Source organism: Panthera tigris, chromosome B4, assembly GCF_018350195.1.
Source record: "Panthera tigris isolate Pti1 chromosome B4, P.tigris_Pti1_mat1.1, whole genome shotgun sequence".
Taxonomy (NCBI): Eukaryota; Metazoa; Chordata; class Mammalia; order Carnivora; family Felidae; genus Panthera; species Panthera tigris.
In genome coordinates this window covers 78,602,116-78,619,099 of record NC_056666.1, presented here as the reverse complement: position 1 = coordinate 78,619,099, position 16,984 = coordinate 78,602,116, and the positions used below count along the sequence as shown (strand labels likewise).

The following is a 16,984-nucleotide window of genomic DNA, read 5'->3' as shown; positions in this document are numbered from 1 at the left end:
TCCGTAGGGCCGGGGCCAGGGCTAGAGTTGGGGACTGCTGAGGGGGACTTGGACCCATGTGAGGCCAAGGGTGGGGATTGTGTACATTTCGTGGACCTGGGATGCCCCCAAGAAGCCCCCAAGTGCCCCGAGGAGATGCTTTGACCTTCCCATGAACAAGGTACAACTCCAATTCTGAGTAAATGTTATAGAATTTCTTTATTAGACAAAAATAGACTCTTTCCCCCCCCCTTTTCATGTGATCCCACTCTGATCTCTCTGCTCAGAGGGGGAGGCGGAGGAGGGCGTGCCTTGCTCCCCACACCTCTTCCCCCTCTCCCTGCCAGGCTGGGACCTGCAGCTGGGTGGAGCTGGCAGGCCCGCTTTCCCCTCTGGGCTGATGTTCTCTTCTCGTGCAGGTGGGGCTGTCCAGATCCCCTCCAGGGCTCAACCGCTCATGCCTCCTCACCCTTCACACACCCATCTCTGCCATCTGCTCACGTGCAAGGTCATCTCACAGGCCCATCCACTTGGCTTAGCAGGCTGGGGGCAGGGAAGGAGAGCAGTGTCCCAGGCTGATGCCCACTCCCCATTCCTAAGGGAGGGGCTGGCTCCTGGGTCTCCCCGGCCCAGGCCAGGGGAAGTGAGGACTGTGGGGTGCTGAGAGGTGCGCGTGTTGAAGTGGGCTCTGAGCTTGTGGCCTTCCTTCACTTTCTCTGACCCAGTAGGACTTTGGTGATGAAGGTGACAATGGCGCCAGCAGGCTGATCTGGGTCAAGCTCTGCAAAGAGGTGACACACGTTCTCCCAGGGACTTCCCGGCTTCTTGGCCACGAAACCAAAGATCCTAGGGGCACAGAGGCAGTGTGGGGAGGGGGCTCAGCATGCCTTCCACAAAGGACTGCAAAGCCAGGGGTGGGGAGGAAGGCAGCGCCTCTGTCCCAGGGAGGGAAGAGATGCACCCGTGGGGAGGCTTACTTGGAGGTGGTCCCGTCGGGGTTGGTCCATCTGCAGAAAAAGAAGAACCGTGACGGAATGCACCCAGGGTCTGGCTACCGGAGGAGGAGGGCTGGGGCAGGGGACTTTCTGGTCTGGGGGAACCTGACGGGAGCATGGAGTTATGGGAGCAAAGAAAGGGTCGAGAGGGAGGCTCACCTCCGGTCCTGAGGATCAGTGCTGCAGAAGGTGATGCTGTTCACTGGATAATGGCGGCGAAAGAAGAGCCTGCAAGGAGGATCGTGGGGAAAGTCACAACCGGAACCGGGGGTCCCTAGGGGTCCCCCAGGGGCTGGGCGCACACACTCACTTCCTTTGGTTGTCCGTCAGCGTAATGCCCTGGGCTGAGACCTTGAAGTGCACGATGGCTGGGGTTGGCCGGGGGCTGCAGCTCAGAGCTGCAGAGCTGGCCCGGGCCACCGCTTGGGGGCCCGTCAGTGACTCTGTCTCCACTGAGGTCAGGTAGAGCACGCTGCAGGCTATGAGGGCAAGAGAGGGCTGGAGGGGAGCGCCGGCTCTGCCAGCACCCAGGTCTGTCTTCCCCTATCGCCCCACACCGCCAGCTCTTTCTTGCGCCTTCCCCAGCTAGTGCTGCTCAAAATTCGTTAGAATCCAGGTCACTTGTTAAAAAGGCAGATTCTGCGACTCTGCCAGATCTACAGTCGGAAATGCTCGAAAGAGGCCTGACAATCTGCATTCTAACAAGCCTCCCTCCAAAGATTTTCATGTTCATGAATTTGAGGTCCTAGACTGAGGCCCCCCTTTCCCACCCCCACTGCAAATATAGGGGCCCACCCACCTCAGGGCCTTTCAGTGCCCCGTGCCTGCACACGTAGGACCCCACTTTGCACCCAGGGAGAGAAGGGAGGGAGAGGTCCTACCGGCACCCTGACGTAGGAGGTCGGCTGCCGTGCTCATGTTGGCCGGCACTGGGGTCTCTGGAGTCTCCTCTAGAGGATCTGGGGGCAATGAGGGCCAACAGGGAAGGTCAGCAGGGAGTCACGTTCCCTAGGAGCTGGAGAACTCTGTTGTCCCAAGGGAAGGCAGGCTGGGAGCCAGGACCTGGGGACGCTGCCTTGGGCTGCAGCGGGTGAGGAGAGGCGGGAGGGCAGATCACAAGCACCCACCTTTGCTGGGGATGCGCAGGCAGCAGGGCAGGGACAGCGGGGAGATGGAGTGCTGGGACACCAGGGCCGACAGGCTGCCTGCAGGGGGAGGTGACAGAAGCCCTGAGGTGCCCACAGGTATCCCCCCCCTCCCCAGCTCTCCCTCCACCCTCCTGAGACCCCCTTGGCCCCTGTGCCTCACCAAAGTAGGGCTCACTGGGACAGCCTTTGATCTTCACCCCTTTGGGCCCAGTCTCAATGAGAAAATGACGGACCAGCTGTTCCAAGGGGTCCCCTGAGGGGAGGGGAGGAGGCCGGGTGGAGAGGAGAGAAGAAATAGACTTTATCAGATTCCAGATTCCGGTTTTCTCCTGTGCTGGGATTCTTTCCAGCGCCGGAGAGGTCACTTCCTGCCTCTCCCCACCAAGAAGTGGCATGGCCTACCCTGCCTTGTCTTGTCTCTGGTGCCTCCCCCCCACTCCACTCCCCTTCTCCCCCAGGTGTGGGCATTCTTTACCTTTCCAGGGTTGGGCGCTGGGTGGAGGTGTGGCCACTTTGAGGGCCAGCCCGTAGGCTCCTTGGAATGAATGACTGTCCCTGATCAGGAAGGCCCCAGGGTCCTTGTCCTTCAGCAGAGCAATGGCTGGGGGGAGGTGGGAGAAGTTTTCACAGTGGTGGATTGAGCCCCAAGTAGCCCCTCTCTACCTCTGCTACCCAAGCTCCCTAGGCCTTTCAACCTAACAGCCGTGGTGTTTTGGGGCACCTGGGGATGGAACTTCAGAGTTAAAAGGGTATTGACAGTGTTGAGTTGAAACCTCCGTGGGCCCAGAGCCCAGAACCACCTGCTAGTGAGAGACTGCCTGGGGTAAACCTGCTGAGACAGGGAGGAGGCACCAAGGGTGTTAACTGGAAGGATGGGTTCTTAAGCCAAGACAGAGCCCCAGAGGGGCTATAAAACGGGAGGGGTGGGGCAGGCTGCCTTCTCACCTTGGTCACGGGACAGGTGTGGTTTGTACCAGAACTTGGATGTATCCTGGACGAACTTGACATTGCTCTGGCTCTCTTGCATAGGGGGCTCTAGGACAGGGAGGGACCGAGCTTGGCCCAGTGCTTCCCAGTGCCCGTGCCATGCCCCTCCTTGGCAGACAGGGTTCTCCCAAGGGGGCCCCACCCTCCCCAAGGCCTTTATACCTGGGGGTTGGGGGACATTATCCGGGAGCAGAGGTGCAAAGGTGACATGGTGACTGGTGCCTCTGGCTGGTGGTGATGCCTGCTCTGGGCCCCAGGGTCCTGGCTGTTGCCCAGGTCCCAGCAAATGGCGTTTCTCGGGAAGTGGGGGCTGGGTGGGGCCGTTGACGTCATAGGATGCAGCCAGGGGGAAGGCAGGCGTGGGTGAGCTCTGAGGCGGCTCTGGGCTGGCCACAAGCCAGGGCATCTGGGTAGGCACAGGGGTGAGGGGGGACCCATCCGGGCTATCTGGAGGGTCTCGAAGTCCCTGCCAGGGGGCATGGCGGAGGCCAGGCAGTGTGGTGGGCACAGGGCCCCTCGGACTGGCGCTGTCTGAGCGGCTCCCCGGGCTCTTCTCCTGAGGCCAGTCCTTGGGTGAGCTGGGCGGGGAGGTGGGGGAGAAGGGGCCAGGGGCTGGAAGCTCAAGCCCGCTTCTCGCTGGCAGCTCGGGAGCCTTTTCAGCGCTTCCCTGGGGAACGGACGGCAAAGCCTCGCCAGGACTTAGTCTCTGAGTGGGCACCAAGGTGGGGGACGTGGTGTCCTGCCGTCGGGTGCTGCAGTTTGGGAGGGCGGGCAGGTGGTCAGTACATTGGTAGGGCTGCGGAGCCCCCGTGTGAGCTGCCCCCACCCCCAGCTTCAGTGCCTGAACAGCCCCGGCCCCTCTGTATACCTTTCCTTGCCCTGGACTGGGCTGCTGGTGTGCAGGGGCGTGGAGGGACCAGACAGCTCAGAAGAGGGACTGCACTGAGCATCACAGGGAGACCGAGGCAGGGTGCTGTGCCCGCTGGGGCCCTCCCTCCAGGATGCTGGCTCAGGTGATTCTGTAGGGAAGGTGGGAGAAGGGGCCGTGAGCTGGCAAAGTCCCTTTTGTCTGGCTTAGCTCTTTCTCATTCTGCACCTTCCCCCACCTTCCATCTTCCAGAACCCTCCTCTTCCCCGGGCACTCCCCACCCCAATGCCCTCACCTGCAGATGCCAAGGCTCCTGCGGGGGCCAGGTGCCCAGGCATGGGGTACCTGTCCCCTCCCTCCTCTGCAGGGATCTCGTAGCTCAGCTTCCTGGATTGTGGGTAGGGCGGGCTGCCCGGGGAAATGGAGCCAGCCCGTGGGGAGTGGGCACCGGAACTGGAATACCCTCTGCCCTCACCTGAAGAGCCACAGCTATGAGGCACCCGGCCATATGCTGGGCAGTAACTGGGAACGGCTCCTCCATAGCCATATGTCACCAGGGCAGGATACCCTGGATGCCCATACCTGCCTTCAGGGCACAGGGCGTAGGAGCAGCCCTCATGCCCTTCCTCGCCTGCCTTGGGTGGCTTCAGGCAGCTGTAGTCGGGCATCGGGGTGTGGTGATGCCCGCAGGCAGGCACCAGCAGGGGCAGTGGGTGCCCGGACCGCACCGGGTGCAGGAGAGCCTTGCCAGCCTCGCCCGCCCACCCCTCTCCAGCCTCCCTCTCCAGCCTCAGCCCATATAGGGCTGCAGTGGGCAGCGCCAGCTTCTCCTCACAGGCGGGGCAGGAGCACAGGGCAGGCATCCCAGGGTCCTCCACGATCACCACCTCCCGGTAGCCTGGGGAACGGTAGCCGAAGTCCCCGTTGGCTGGTTTCCCCAGCTCAGGGGGGTAGGGATACGGCCCCTCAGACAGGGATCGGCAGAGGCGCCTCTTCTCCACAGAGGCCTCGGCGTAGCCCTGGGGGTGCCCCTCGTAGCCCCCATAGGCCAGCCGCCGCCTGTCCAGGGTTCCCTCTGGCCGGTAGTAGCCCCCATTGGGGACCCCGCAGGGCTCCCGGTAGCCCTGGCGGCAGGAGCAGTGGCGGCTGAGGCTGGGTCTGTGGCCTGAATACACTCCGAGGTGGGGGCCTCCGCCCACGGGCGGCTGCTCTTCGTCATCCAGGATGGCCGTCTCGCGCCCGGCTCCCCGGCCCCCACCGGCCACTCCACAGCCTCCCAGGAGGCGGTCTAGCTCCTGTCGTTCCGCAGCCGTTGGGGGTGGCCGGCCAGGGGACTCGGCAGCCGGCTCCGTGGTCAGTGTGGACGAATGGCCGGAGTCGCTGCTGACAGAGAGCATGGGGGGTGGAGGTGGCTCTGGAGAGGGCGCCGGTGGGCTCTGGCGGGGGGCCCGCTGCACCTGGGCGTAAGGACTGCCATCCAGGGGTCCCCGGGTGTGTGTCGGGGAGCCTGAGTGGGGACAGGACCAGGGAGGGAGGGCAAGCAGGAAGAAAGGAGAGAGAGGGAGTCAAAGAGAGGGAACAGTGCAGGGGACTCCACTTCAGGGGTGTCCCTCGGGAGGGGGATCTGCCTGGGAGGAAGGAGTGTGCCCCTCAAACCTCCACCTCCCACCGCCCCTGGGCCTGCCCCACACACCGTCCACGCTGTCCTCGTGGTGCTGATTGAAGTTCTCGTAGGAGTCCCAGCGCACGGCAGGCTCTGCCGTGTTGTAGTCAACAGAGACCGAGGGGTCGTTCCGTGGGGTGTTGCCTGTGGAACGGGCCGCCCAGGTGTTGAGAAAACGGACAGACAGCCTTTAGCCCTGACCCAAGGCTTGGCTCTTACCTTTGATCTTTTCAGGGCTGGAGGAGAAGACGAACTCCACCGAGGCTTGGAAGGGGAACCTCTCATCTGCGGGGAGTGGCCGTGAGGAGCCGGGCCCCTGCCCACCCTCACCTGGGCTCCAGCCCCCACATCCGTCTCCAACTCACCAGCCCAGGCCTCGTCCAGCTGGTCCTTGGGGAAGGTGAGCCGTGGTCCGTGGATGGTGCATGTGTGGAACTGGACTCGGAACACGAGGGTCCGGTCTGTCCCCCGGCCACCCTTGTGATAGCAGGTCACCTGGATGAGGGAAGGGAGACTAGGGGTCAGGCCCTCCTGTCCACTTGCGTCTCCTCTGTGCTTCCACCCTGGGGACTGTCTGGCCGCAGCTCTGCCTGGGGCCTCAACCTCAAGGTGGCCCCTCCCCCATCTAGGGGACTAGCTTTCCACCCTCCAATCTGCCTTGAATTGATGAGTCCCCAGAGACTGTGCAGCAGGCAGGATACACCACCACCCCTTGCACCCCTGCCCCTTCCCAGGATGGTCCCCTCACCATGACATCGCCTTTGAGAAGGAGGGCTGGCTCCAGGCTGATGCAGAGCTGTTGCGGCCCAGGGCCTGCAATGTGACTGAGGAAGGAAGGAAGAGGCACAGGCTGAGTCAGAGGCACTCGGGCTGGGGTGGGGAGCTATGAAGAGTCAGGAGGGACTTGGGAGATTGGAGTCCGAGCCCTGAGCCAGAGACCTTTAGCCTGAACATCAGCCTCTCCATCTGTAAAATGGATTCCATGATGGCCAACGTTTTTAGGTGCAGTGGCAGGAACCGGAGGACCCTGTGTCTGGGGAGGCTGGAGGAACAGGAATGCGGGGAGCAGGGGCCTGGGAAGAGAGCACTCACTAGATTCCAGATGTGTAGACAAGCTGCATGGACTGGTAGATCTTGAGGAAGGGCTGGAAGCCTGGAGGGACAGGAAGGAGAAGGCATGTGGGGCTTGCTGAATGGAGGGGGTGGGGACGGCCCTCCTTGTGGAGCACACCCCAGGCAGACTCACCTGTGCCAGGTTCAAAGGCTGGCAGCACGGGCACAAGCACATAGTGCAGGAAGAGAGGGCTGCTGTTCATTCTGATGGAGCCGGACAGGAGGCCGCTGAAGTAGCTGATATATCTGGCAGGGGGTGTGTCAGAACATAAGCCCCTTCCTCTGGAGGCCCCTTTGTATCATTTCAGCTATGCTCACCACCACCCGCCTCCCCCCCCACCACCACTTGGAAAGCCTGCCCTTCTTAGCACTTCCCTCACATCTTCCAGCTCACGAGAAAGTTCTTCCTTGCATCTAACCTCAATCCTTCTTGCTGTCCCAAAGGTTTGTACTTGCTGGCCCCTCTGGCTAGAATGCTCTTCCCCCAGATCTCTGCTTCCCGTCACAGAGATGGGTTCTGACTGTCCCGCAAGTCTCTCTTTACCACAAGCTCCATGAGAGCAAGGACCGTGTTTGTTCTGAATTCTCAGCACCTGACAGTGCCTGGTACACAGAAGGCGCTCCATTAAGGTATGCTGTATGAGCGAGAGAATCTCGGCCTTGGCAGCCATGGAGGGAGCCTGCTCCTCCAACCCATCCCTACCCAGGCTGCTCACCGGCGCTGGGAGGGCTGCAGCTCCGCGGCCACCTTGTCCTCACAGAACTTCCTCATGGTAAGCGTAGCCAATGCCTGGTCCGCCCTGGGGACAGCAGGACCAGCGTGGGGGATTAGGGGCTGGTATCCAAGCTGGCCTCTCAACCCTAAGCCCCAGGATAGGGAGGAGACGTGTGATCCCCCCCAAGGCTAGAGGAAGCCCAGAGTGGTGGTGAAGAGGACTAGAAACCCCACAGACAGTCACTTTACTAGTTGTTGGGCCTCAGGCAAGTGCTCCCTGAGTTTTAGTTTCCTCCTCTGTAAAATGGGGAAATAAGACCATGCTATAGGTTGGGTTTTTGGCTCCCCAAAAGATATGTACCTCTGAATGTGATCTTATTTGGAAATAGGGTCGCTGCAGATGGAATTAGTTAAGATGTTATACTGGAGGAGGAATGAGCCCTTAATCCAATATGATTGGTGTCCTTAGAAGGAGAGAAGAGACAGACAGACAGACACACACACAGGAAGAAAGCCATGTGACGACCAAGGCAGAGAGTGGAGTGACGCAGCTGCAGGCTAAGGAACACCAGGGACTGCTGGTCACCACCAGAAGCTAGAAAGAGGCAAGGCAGGGCTCTACCCAGAGTCTCCAGGGGAGTGCAGAGCTGCTGACACTTCGATTTTAGACTCCCAGCCTCCAGAGGGGAGACAACACATTTATGTTGTCTCTAGCCACTTAGTTTGTGATACTTTGTTACAGCAGCCCTAGGAAACTGACAAAAATCCTCTGCTGGGAATGGTGGAGGAGGTACAAGCCAGAAAAAGGAGGTGGAAAGGCCAAGTTTATGGTAAATGGCTCTCCCAACACAGAGGCGGGCTCCAGGGAGAAGGGATCATCTCGGCCAACTGGGGGAGGCAGGTCACTGGGGAGGGGCCAGTCAGGGGTCAGGGAGTCTCACCCTGCAGAGATCTTGCTGTAGTGCATGTAGGCAGAGACGATGACCCCGAGCTTGCCCTTGCTCCCCTGAGGGTAGAAAGATAGGGATGCAGGGCCTGCTGAGGCCTCAAGCTGAGGTCACCCCGGCCCTGTGAACCCCAGGTCCCAGCTCACCTTGCAGTACAGTACAACCACGTGCTGTGGGTCAGCACTGAGCCACGTCTCCATGGCTTTGCAGATGGAACACAGCTTGTCCAGGGGGGGCGCATGCAGCTCAGGCCAACCGAAGTCCTGGACCTGGGGGGGGGGCGCAGGGGTACAACTGAGGGTGGGGGCCACAAGCAAAGAGACATGGGTGGGGATGGAAAAGGGACCAGGTGTAGGGGTTGGTGGGGGCCAACCAAAGTCAAGAGACTGTTGGTTGTCCACGACAGGCTCAACACTTTCCTCATGGGTACAATGGGGTTGATACCCGCTGCACCATGCTTTGGAGTGTCTCAAGTAAGAAGTCACCTGGGAAGGTGCCAACTGCTACTATTAATAAGGAGGAGCTGGGGGCTTGTTGGGGTGGGAGTTGAGTTTAATGGCTTTAATCCCCTCCTACCTTAGGGTTTAGGCGGGTCAGGTCATGTCTTTTCTCTGAAAGGTTGAAGAGCTGCAAGTAAAGAGGGCACTTTTGACGGAAGTGACCTTGGGCAGCGGGTGGCGAGGCGCAGTCCCCTGCTGCGACCCTAAGCAGTCTTTCTCCCAAACGAGGACGGCGCTAAGGCCCGGCCTAGCTACGACCGCCCAGCGGGGGCGTTCCCTATCGGCTCCGGCGGCCCCGAGGCCCCGCCCCCTAGGCCCGCGCCTCCGTGAGTTTGCCGTCAGGCAGCAGCTCCGCCCATCTGGGCCTCCCAGTCCTCTCATTGGCTGACTGCGGAAGGCCCCGCCCTCACCAGGTACTTGTCGCGGTGCTTGGATTGCAGCACGTGAGCCAGCTCGCGCAGGTGTCCCCGGTGTCGCTGCTCGTCGGGCCGCGCGGGGAAGGCGGCAGCCAGGATCCGCTCCGTCACGTAAGTGAGGTCCAAGTCCCAGCGGCGCTCCATAAGCGGGTCCAGGCTGAAGCTCCTGGGGAGGGGGCAAAGCCTGCGTCAGGCACGAGGGCGAGGCTCCGGGGGCAGATGGGAGGGGAGGGCGAGGCCTCGGGGTCCCGAGGGTAGGTGGGGCCGCTCGGGGGCGGGGTGGGGGGTGCTGCCTAGGAGAGCTTTGCCGGGGGGAGGGGGTGCGGCGCTGCGCCGGGCTGAGGTATGGGACCACCCCGGCGCCCTCACTTACCTGGGCAGAGTGTTGCGCTGCTTTGAGTGGTTTAGAGACTTGGTGGATCCCTGGTGGATGAGATGAGACGGTGCACATCTCTTTGGGTGCCCCCCCACTCTAGGCTCCCCGCTCCAGAGTCCCGTGAACTTTCGTAAGATACCTGGGTCCGTACTCCCAGAGCTGCCTGCTTCCGCCCCCTCCGCCAGCATCACTTACCAGGTGCTCTATGCGCCTCACGGGGGCCGTGTTTCTCCGCTAGAGGGAGACGGAGGAGGAAAAGGGGGCGGTTAGGGCGGGGGTAGGGACCAGTCTGCGCCTGGGGATGGTGGAGAGGGCACGCCGGGCTTCCTGTGGGGGCTGCACCGGGCCAAGGGAGAGGAGTCCTAACCCCCAGCAGGCCCAAGGGCAAGAAGATCAGAGGGCTCATTTTTTTCCTGTCCCTCAGGATGACCGGCACCCACAGCAGTCCATTCAAGCTAACCTCCTGGGGGCCCTCTCTGTGGCCACCAGACCTTTGGACACCTCAGCCAGGTTCCTTGCCACTCCCACCCCATCTCAGAGCACACTCACCAGCTCCGCCGGAGGCAAAGCCTGACAGGACGAAGTCACCTGGAAGGAGACCCGAGTGAGGGGCTGAGCTCCTGCTGAAGTGGGGTCTCCTGGGCTTGACGATGGGGCTACCCCTCAGCTTCAGCAAGAAGGTGGAGGGGCTGTCAGCAGATGGGCACACACTCCAGCTGAGGTTCCTCTATTTAAGGGAGCCTCCCCTCTGGCCTCTCTGGTCCCCCACCCCTAGGCCCCCCACTTGTTGCTCTTGGCTCCCAGCCCCCTGCCCACACAGACCCCCATTCATCCAGCTGCGGGGCAGGAGTTATATATAGAGCCATGTAGGCAGGCCATGGCCAGGGACGGACACTGGCCTCTTTCACCGGGAGACCCCGCCCCTGGGCACACAGCTCCCCCAGGCCAACTCCAAGGCCCTGGGACCCCCCGCACTGCAGGAGGAGGACGAGGGAACCTCCTCAGAGATGGGGCTGCCTCAGGTCCCCAGTGGACAGTGGTGCTATCTACAGCTTGTACCTTCCGCCCGGCCTTTCCAGGGCCCAGGACGAGACCCACCCAGGCATCCTGAGGACCCTTCCCCAGAGGGAAGGCACAGCCCATCCGGCTACCCAGTCTTTGAAATCCTGCTCCCCCACCCACCCACCCCACCCTTCCTCGTCCTCATTCTCCTCCTCTTCCCCACCCCCATCCTCTCGCCAGCTGCAGCCTGGGCACAGCACCAAGACAAACCCTGTCTCCTGTCCACCCGCCTGGGCCAGCCCTCCAGGGGGTGGAGTAGGGTGGTTCTTAAAGGGCCCAGTACAGCACCCTCTCCCACTCCGGCAGGGGTTCCCCCATGATGAGAGGGGCTGCGGTTGATGCCGATGTGGCTGGAGAAGCCTGTTTCAGAGGAAGAGACTCTAGTCCTCCTCCCCCAGTCAAGTACCCACCTTTGCTTCACATTTTCTGTGTGTTGCCACCTTGCAAACTAGAGAGGGATGGTGGGGAGAAGAGAGGGGTTAGCAGGCACATACTGGGGTAGCCCTCCCCCATCTCCCCAGGCCCTGGAACCAGATCCTGGGATTTCCAAGACTGTTGAGATGGAATGGGGGAGCAGGGCAGAGTTCAAGGGAAGTGTCAGGCAGCGGGGTAGTACGCTCAGGCCAGGGAGGGAGGGGGCAAGGGCTAATGTTCCAGGGTGACTGGGGGTGAGGGGGGAGGGAGGGAAGTCCCCATCACAGGTCCACTGGGGAGGCAATGGAGAGGACTGGGTCTCCTGGGTTGGGGCGGGAGTGTCCGTCATGGGGACAAGGGCTGTTTGGAGGGGAGGCAGCTCCCCGTGACGGACACCCTCTTGGTTCCCATGCTGTCCAGGGGGCAGCATGCACATTACGGTTTGAACTCTTTGTGAGTCTACCCGCTGGAGTTGTGCACACAATGGTGCTGGGTTAGAGGCTCTCAGGGTCACAGGACAGGCACCTCACCTCTGCATGAGACGCCAGTTCCATCGATGGTCACCTTACACACTGCACAGACTGGTGGTTTCTTCCGGAAGACCTTCTCCCGGAAGCTGTGTGGCTCGGCTTTCCTAGGCTAGGGACGGAAGGACACACAGGCAGAGGTGTCAGTTCTCAGTGGACCCATCTCTAGCTGGGACTAGCTGGGGTCTTAGCACTACCCTGGTTTCTTTCTCCTCCATCCTGATAAAGCCCCTAAACTCCTAAGACACACTTGGTCACAGCTGTTTCTTGGCTTTTATGGGGCCTGTCCTTGATGGCGTGTGGAATCTGCCCCCTTGCATCACCCCAGACGGGTCACCTCCTCTCTGCGGGTCACTCGGGACCCTCGTATGGTGTGTGAAACCCTCGCGGTCACTGCCACACCAGGTGCTAGAGCTTTCCTCCTGATCTGGGAGGTGGGGGGGTGCTCTCTGACTTTCTTCTATGAGGGTTCTCCATTTCTCCTCCCATTTTGCCTTCCCCAGATGGAGGTCCCTGTGGAGAGTGAGCAGGAGGGGGTCCAGAAATGAACGTAGAATGTCAGTCACGCAGCACCCAGACTGACCTGGCGGGGAGTGGCCTGAGCCAGTCCTACTCCCCTGGCTCCTGCTGTCCCCGTGCTCCAGACAGCTGACATGCCCTCCTCCCCCTACTGTCAGAACAACATGTTTACTCATTGTGCATTGAGGCGGCAGGCAGCAATTGTGTAAGGAGGGGGTGGTAATGCTGGAGAGACTGGCAGACAGAGGCACGACATTGGGGGAAATGTTCAGCTGCCTTGCTACTTCTGGATGTAGTGAGCACCCTGTCACTTGAGGTTCAAGTGGGATTCCAGCATGGAATGGGGGAAGGGGTGGGCTAGATGCCCTCTTGGGCCTCTCCCCACCCAGAGTGGGATGCCCCGTTATGGCCCTCATCCCCCTCCCTCCACTGTGGGTTCACTCCACTCATCTTCTGTCCATATGCCTCCTCTCCCTTCTACCCATTTTTCTCTTCCCTCAAGTGTTCAAGCTCCCCCCCCCCCCATAATATTATCTCATGTTGCCCTGAGCTGCTTCTTTTGGGGTATGGCTGATAAAATATGGGGAAATGGAGTCATAGGCATCCAGGGCCCCCATCCTGGGGACCCAGGCAGCACTTTTGGTCTCTTGGCTGTCCCCCAAGAACCTGGATTAAACCCAACCTGAACTCTTATAGGCCAGCCTTGCTGGACCCGTTAGGAAACTCGGGTGCATTCTGACATTAATGGCATGCACTGATGATGTCAGGGGAAAGTCCCAGTGTCTAAAGCACTTCTGAGACCTGGCCACCCCTCTCCCTTCGCCACCTCCACCCCATTTCTCCCAAACTTCTGAGCTCAGGGAAGGGGCCTGATCTCGGCCCTGCCCCGGGGCTCCCCGGTAGTACCTGGAAAAGTCCTACAATGAAGTATACCTGAATGCAGGTTTAGGGGGCCAGGATCCCCAGGGTTGGCCTGAATTAGAGCAGGGAAGTTGGAGGAGGGAAAGTGAACACCAGGTTCTGCTTTAATCCAAACTTCTGCTGCTCACACCACAGCTCTGGCTATTCCAAAGGGGCATAGTAGTGAGGGGATTCGGGGCAAGGGGAAAAGGTTCTGGCCTGAGTCCTGGTCCCCTCCCCCACTGCCCACCCCTCCACCCCTGCCCCTCCTCTGCCCAGCCAGCGGGCACTCCTACCCTGCTGGTGGCCCGGCTGCTGTCCCTCCTCCCCAGGGCTCTGAGCAGCCTCTCCACGGGGCCGCTGGACTTCATGATGTCCGGGCGGCTGGCTGGGGTGCCGACTGCGGGCCTGAACAATGCTGGGGCCCGGCCCGGGGCTTCCTGGAAGCGGCCTGGCGGAGGCAGCCGCTTCCCCTGGGTGGAGGGTAGGCTGTCTGGCTGGTGTGAGGAGAAGCCCGGCCCTGGAAGTGGAGGGGAGTGCAGGCGGGAAAGGGGCAGGTCGCTGCTCCAGGAAGTGGGGGGGGGGGGGAGGGAGGATGTGGGGGAGGCCAGGAGATCAGATTCCCAGGATCTACCCTGCTGGGAGTGTCAGCCCAGGATCTTTTGCCCCCCAGCCCCTTGCTGTGGAGCTGCCCCTTGCCCAGGGGATCCACCCTATCCAGGGATGAGCAAGGATCCTGAGATCCAGCCCCCAGTGGAGTAGGGTGGGGGCAGGGTGGGAATTTAGGTCTCCTGCAGGGCTCAAGGGCTAGTGGGGAACACTGTGTCCCAGGCCTGGCCAGGCCAGTCTCCCAGCCTGAACTCTCAGGTTCTCAGGGGACTTCTGGTGGGGAGGAAGGGGGAGCTGGGAATCACTACCTCAGCCAGCTCAGAATCGGGGTGCATCCTGAGGGGCCGGGGAAAGTAGGACTGAGAGCCAGCTTCCTGCCTCAGTTTCACTGGTTGTGAAGTATAGGAAAAGGAAAGCATTCACTGCTTCTCTCCTGCCGCCCCCATACGCACTGGAAGGCCTGCTTCCAGCCACAAGATTGTTCTGCCCACAGGAGTGAGCCATTCTCCTGCTCCAGCCCAAGGCATTTGAGGCTCTTCTCCTGAGAGCACCCCACCCGCTCTGCTCCTGACAGTCATCCCCTCTGTTCCCCCATTCCATGGCTTGTTCGTGCTAGATCTCCCAGTCCCTAGCCCCTCTTTCCAGCCCTGCTGTGTAGGCCCTTCACCCAGACCCTAGGGCTGGGCCCTATGCCCCCTGCCCCCCAAAGCCCGAGTACTACCTTCATGGCTCTCCTAGCTCTGCTCTCCTTCCTCAGCAGCTGTCCCAGGTCCTAAGGACTGGACAGGGCCCCCCCCCCCCCCACCTCCCAACACATACTCCACCCCCCTCTGTGGGCCTCCTACCTCCCTCCTGGGAACATGGCCAACTTCCTGTCCCAAGAGTCAAGGGAAGGAGGTGGACTGGAGCCTTGGAAGTGGGGGGTGTGGGGGGGCAGTAATCTTCCAAAAATAAATGGGGTTAAGGGCCAGGGGTCCTCAGCCCCAAGCCTTGGACAGCAGCCCTTTGACCGGCTGGAGCTGTCACTTGAAAGAACGCGCAAATATGCCTCCCCTCATTTGCATGGTATTTACTGAATGTACCGGTGCTCAGCCTTCTCCCACTTGGTCCTTAGACCTCCCTCTCCCTCCTTCAGGCCCAAGGGACTGGTCTAATCCTGCCTTCTCTGGGATGAGCCCCCTTAGGAGAGCCCACTCAGGACACTTCTTTGGACTTGCCTGGCATGGGCCTGGCCTGAGGCTTTGCCCTTGAAGATTTAATTCTCCTTCCAAGTCAGGAAGTCTGTCCCCGGGGTACCTTGGCCAGAGGGAGGTATCTCCGTGGCCAGGCTTGGGCCCCTAGCGTGTAACTGGAGAGGGGGCACTGGCTCTGCAACCCACTCCTATCCCACCAACCCTGGCTGGGTCCCAGGACATTCCAGGCCCCTGGCCAGTGTGGGCAACTGGGCCTGGCCTGGTCCAGTTCAGAGCCTTGCTGTAGGAGAAGCACTATGGTGGGTGTGTGGGTTGGGGTGCCTTTTCTCTGCCTCTTCATGCCCCTTCAGCATGCTTCTTTCTACACCTGCTGCCTCCACAGGGGCTGAAAAGTCCCCTCACCTGGTAGTTCCTTCGTGGGGGACTCATTAACCCGTGTTGGGTGGCCAGGGAAGAATGCCTTTGAGTCTCTCCCCACTCTGTGGGGGGCACCTCTGTAGTGAGATGGAGAGGGGGGAAACAGGGTTGAGAGGAAGAGGCACTCACCAGGGCAGGGCTGGGAAGGCATGGCCAGACCCCGGTAGGACCCTCACCCTACTCCTGCCTGGAACATTCCAGAGCCTGTCAGTCTCTCCCCCAGCCTGGCCCCCTCTCACTCCGAAGCCTTGGGTTTGTTTGGAGAAACCCCTCCACCCACACTCCCCCTTCCTGGAAAATAGCTGTGGTTGGATGAGAGGCTGGGAGCCCAGCCGCGGAGGAGGGGTGAGGCCCGGAGAAGGAGAGAGGGAGAGGCGGGATATATGAGTGTGCCCTGAGGGATCTAGAGAATTGAGGGGAGAAGCAGAAGGGGGGCGGACGAGTGGGGCTGGAAAATTGAAATGGGCCTCAGTGTCCCAGAAGTGAAGTAGAAAAAGAAAACCCTCGCGACGCACGCTCCCGGGGCCGGGCCGGCAGTTCCCACCCGGGTCCGGGGCCCCGCGTGTGGGGGCAACGTGCGCCCCGTGGCGGCGAGTGCGCCGGAGACGCGCGAGGGCGGGACGGCCGTGTGACCGCGGGCCCCGCCCCGCCCCCTGCTCCCTTTCCCGGCTTCCCGCGGCCCCCGGCCCCGGCCCCAGCCCCAGTCCCCCACCGCCCCCCACCCCGGCGGCCGCCCCGCGCCCCAGAGCCTCTGGGCGGCCCCGCGCCCCCTGGCGACCGGCCCCGGCCCCGCCCGGCCGCCGTGACGCACAGGCCGCCGCCCTCCCGCCCCGCGCCGCGCGGCCACTCACCTGCGGGGGGCGCCCGGCGGGGCGGGGGCGCGCCGGGGCGGGGCAGCAGCAGGGGGAGCCCCCGGACCGGCCCATCCTGCCGGGCCCGCGCCGAGCGGCCGCGGAGGAGGCGGAGGAGGCGGGAGCGGGCGCCGCGCTCGCCCGGGCTCCCTCCTGCGCCCGCCGCGCCCCGCGCCCGCCCTCGCTCCCTCCCGCGCTGCTCTCCTCCCTCCTTCCCGGCTCCAATCCCCACGTTCCCCCGCTCCCCGCCCCTCGGCCTCCTCCTTCTCCCTCTCGTCGTCCCCACCTTCTCCTGCGGGCCCACGCTCCCCGGGGCGAGGAGGGACGCGGAGACTGGCGGAGGGGCGCTCGGGGACAGGAAGAGACCGGGATGGGGAGAGTGTGAGGAGGCGGACGCGCAGGACGCAGAGCCGAGAAACTCTCCGAGCCCCGGGGAGACTAGCCGGCAGGACACAGCAAGAAGCAAAACAAAACACAGGAACCAGACAGACGTAGAAGAAAAGCGGCCGTGGGTCCAGAAGGCGTTAGAAACAGCCTCTCATCCGCCCCCTCCGCGGGGAGTATTTGGGATTGAGCCTGACCCCAAAGTCAGGACCCACCTACTCAAGGGGCGCCAGATTCAGACAAAGATACCTGCTGCCCCCTGTCCCCAGTCGCTGGACACCCTTCCCTAGTCCTCTGCCACAGGGGAGACGTCTAGGCCACCTATTGTCTCCAAAGGACTCGAAGCTGAGGACCTCCACATCAAGTGCAAGCTCCCACCCCCTAAGCAGCTCCAGTCAGCC

At 61.9% G+C, this 16,984-nt stretch overlaps 1 protein-coding gene across 4 annotated transcripts; it reads right to left on the bottom strand.

The window, feature by feature from the left end:
* Positions 1 to 179: 179 nt before the first annotated feature.
* On the bottom strand, positions 180 to 16,219 carry TNS2 (tensin 2). Of its 4 annotated transcripts, none has more exons than XM_042992366.1 (29): positions 16,200 to 16,219; positions 11,714 to 11,822; positions 11,180 to 11,217; positions 10,257 to 10,295; positions 9,903 to 9,941; positions 9,705 to 9,754; positions 9,326 to 9,497; positions 8,992 to 9,042; positions 8,562 to 8,684; positions 8,410 to 8,474; positions 7,470 to 7,553; positions 6,887 to 6,999; positions 6,733 to 6,793; positions 6,389 to 6,464; positions 6,006 to 6,135; positions 5,860 to 5,925; positions 5,671 to 5,784; positions 4,273 to 5,484; positions 3,978 to 4,128; positions 3,272 to 3,861; positions 3,068 to 3,157; positions 2,598 to 2,723; positions 2,283 to 2,375; positions 2,102 to 2,179; positions 1,856 to 1,933; positions 1,285 to 1,453; positions 1,134 to 1,202; positions 957 to 986; positions 180 to 825 (listed from the first exon to the last, which is right to left on the bottom strand). In XM_042992366.1, exons 7-29 carry the CDS (start codon positions 9,473 to 9,475, stop codon positions 687 to 689), a joined length of 3,858 nt encoding a protein of 1,285 aa, XP_042848300.1. In that variant the 5' UTR covers positions 9,476 to 9,497; positions 9,705 to 9,754; positions 9,903 to 9,941; positions 10,257 to 10,295; positions 11,180 to 11,217; positions 11,714 to 11,822; positions 16,200 to 16,219; the 3' UTR covers positions 180 to 686. The 4 variants fall into 4 exon arrangements, with proteins under 4 accessions (XP_042848300.1, XP_042848301.1, XP_042848299.1 ...); XM_042992367.1 differs by lacking the exon at positions 16,200 to 16,219 and adding an exon at positions 14,460 to 14,491; XM_042992365.1 differs by lacking the exon at positions 16,200 to 16,219 and adding an exon at positions 13,426 to 13,647.
* Positions 16,220 to 16,984: the final 765 nt, after the last annotated feature.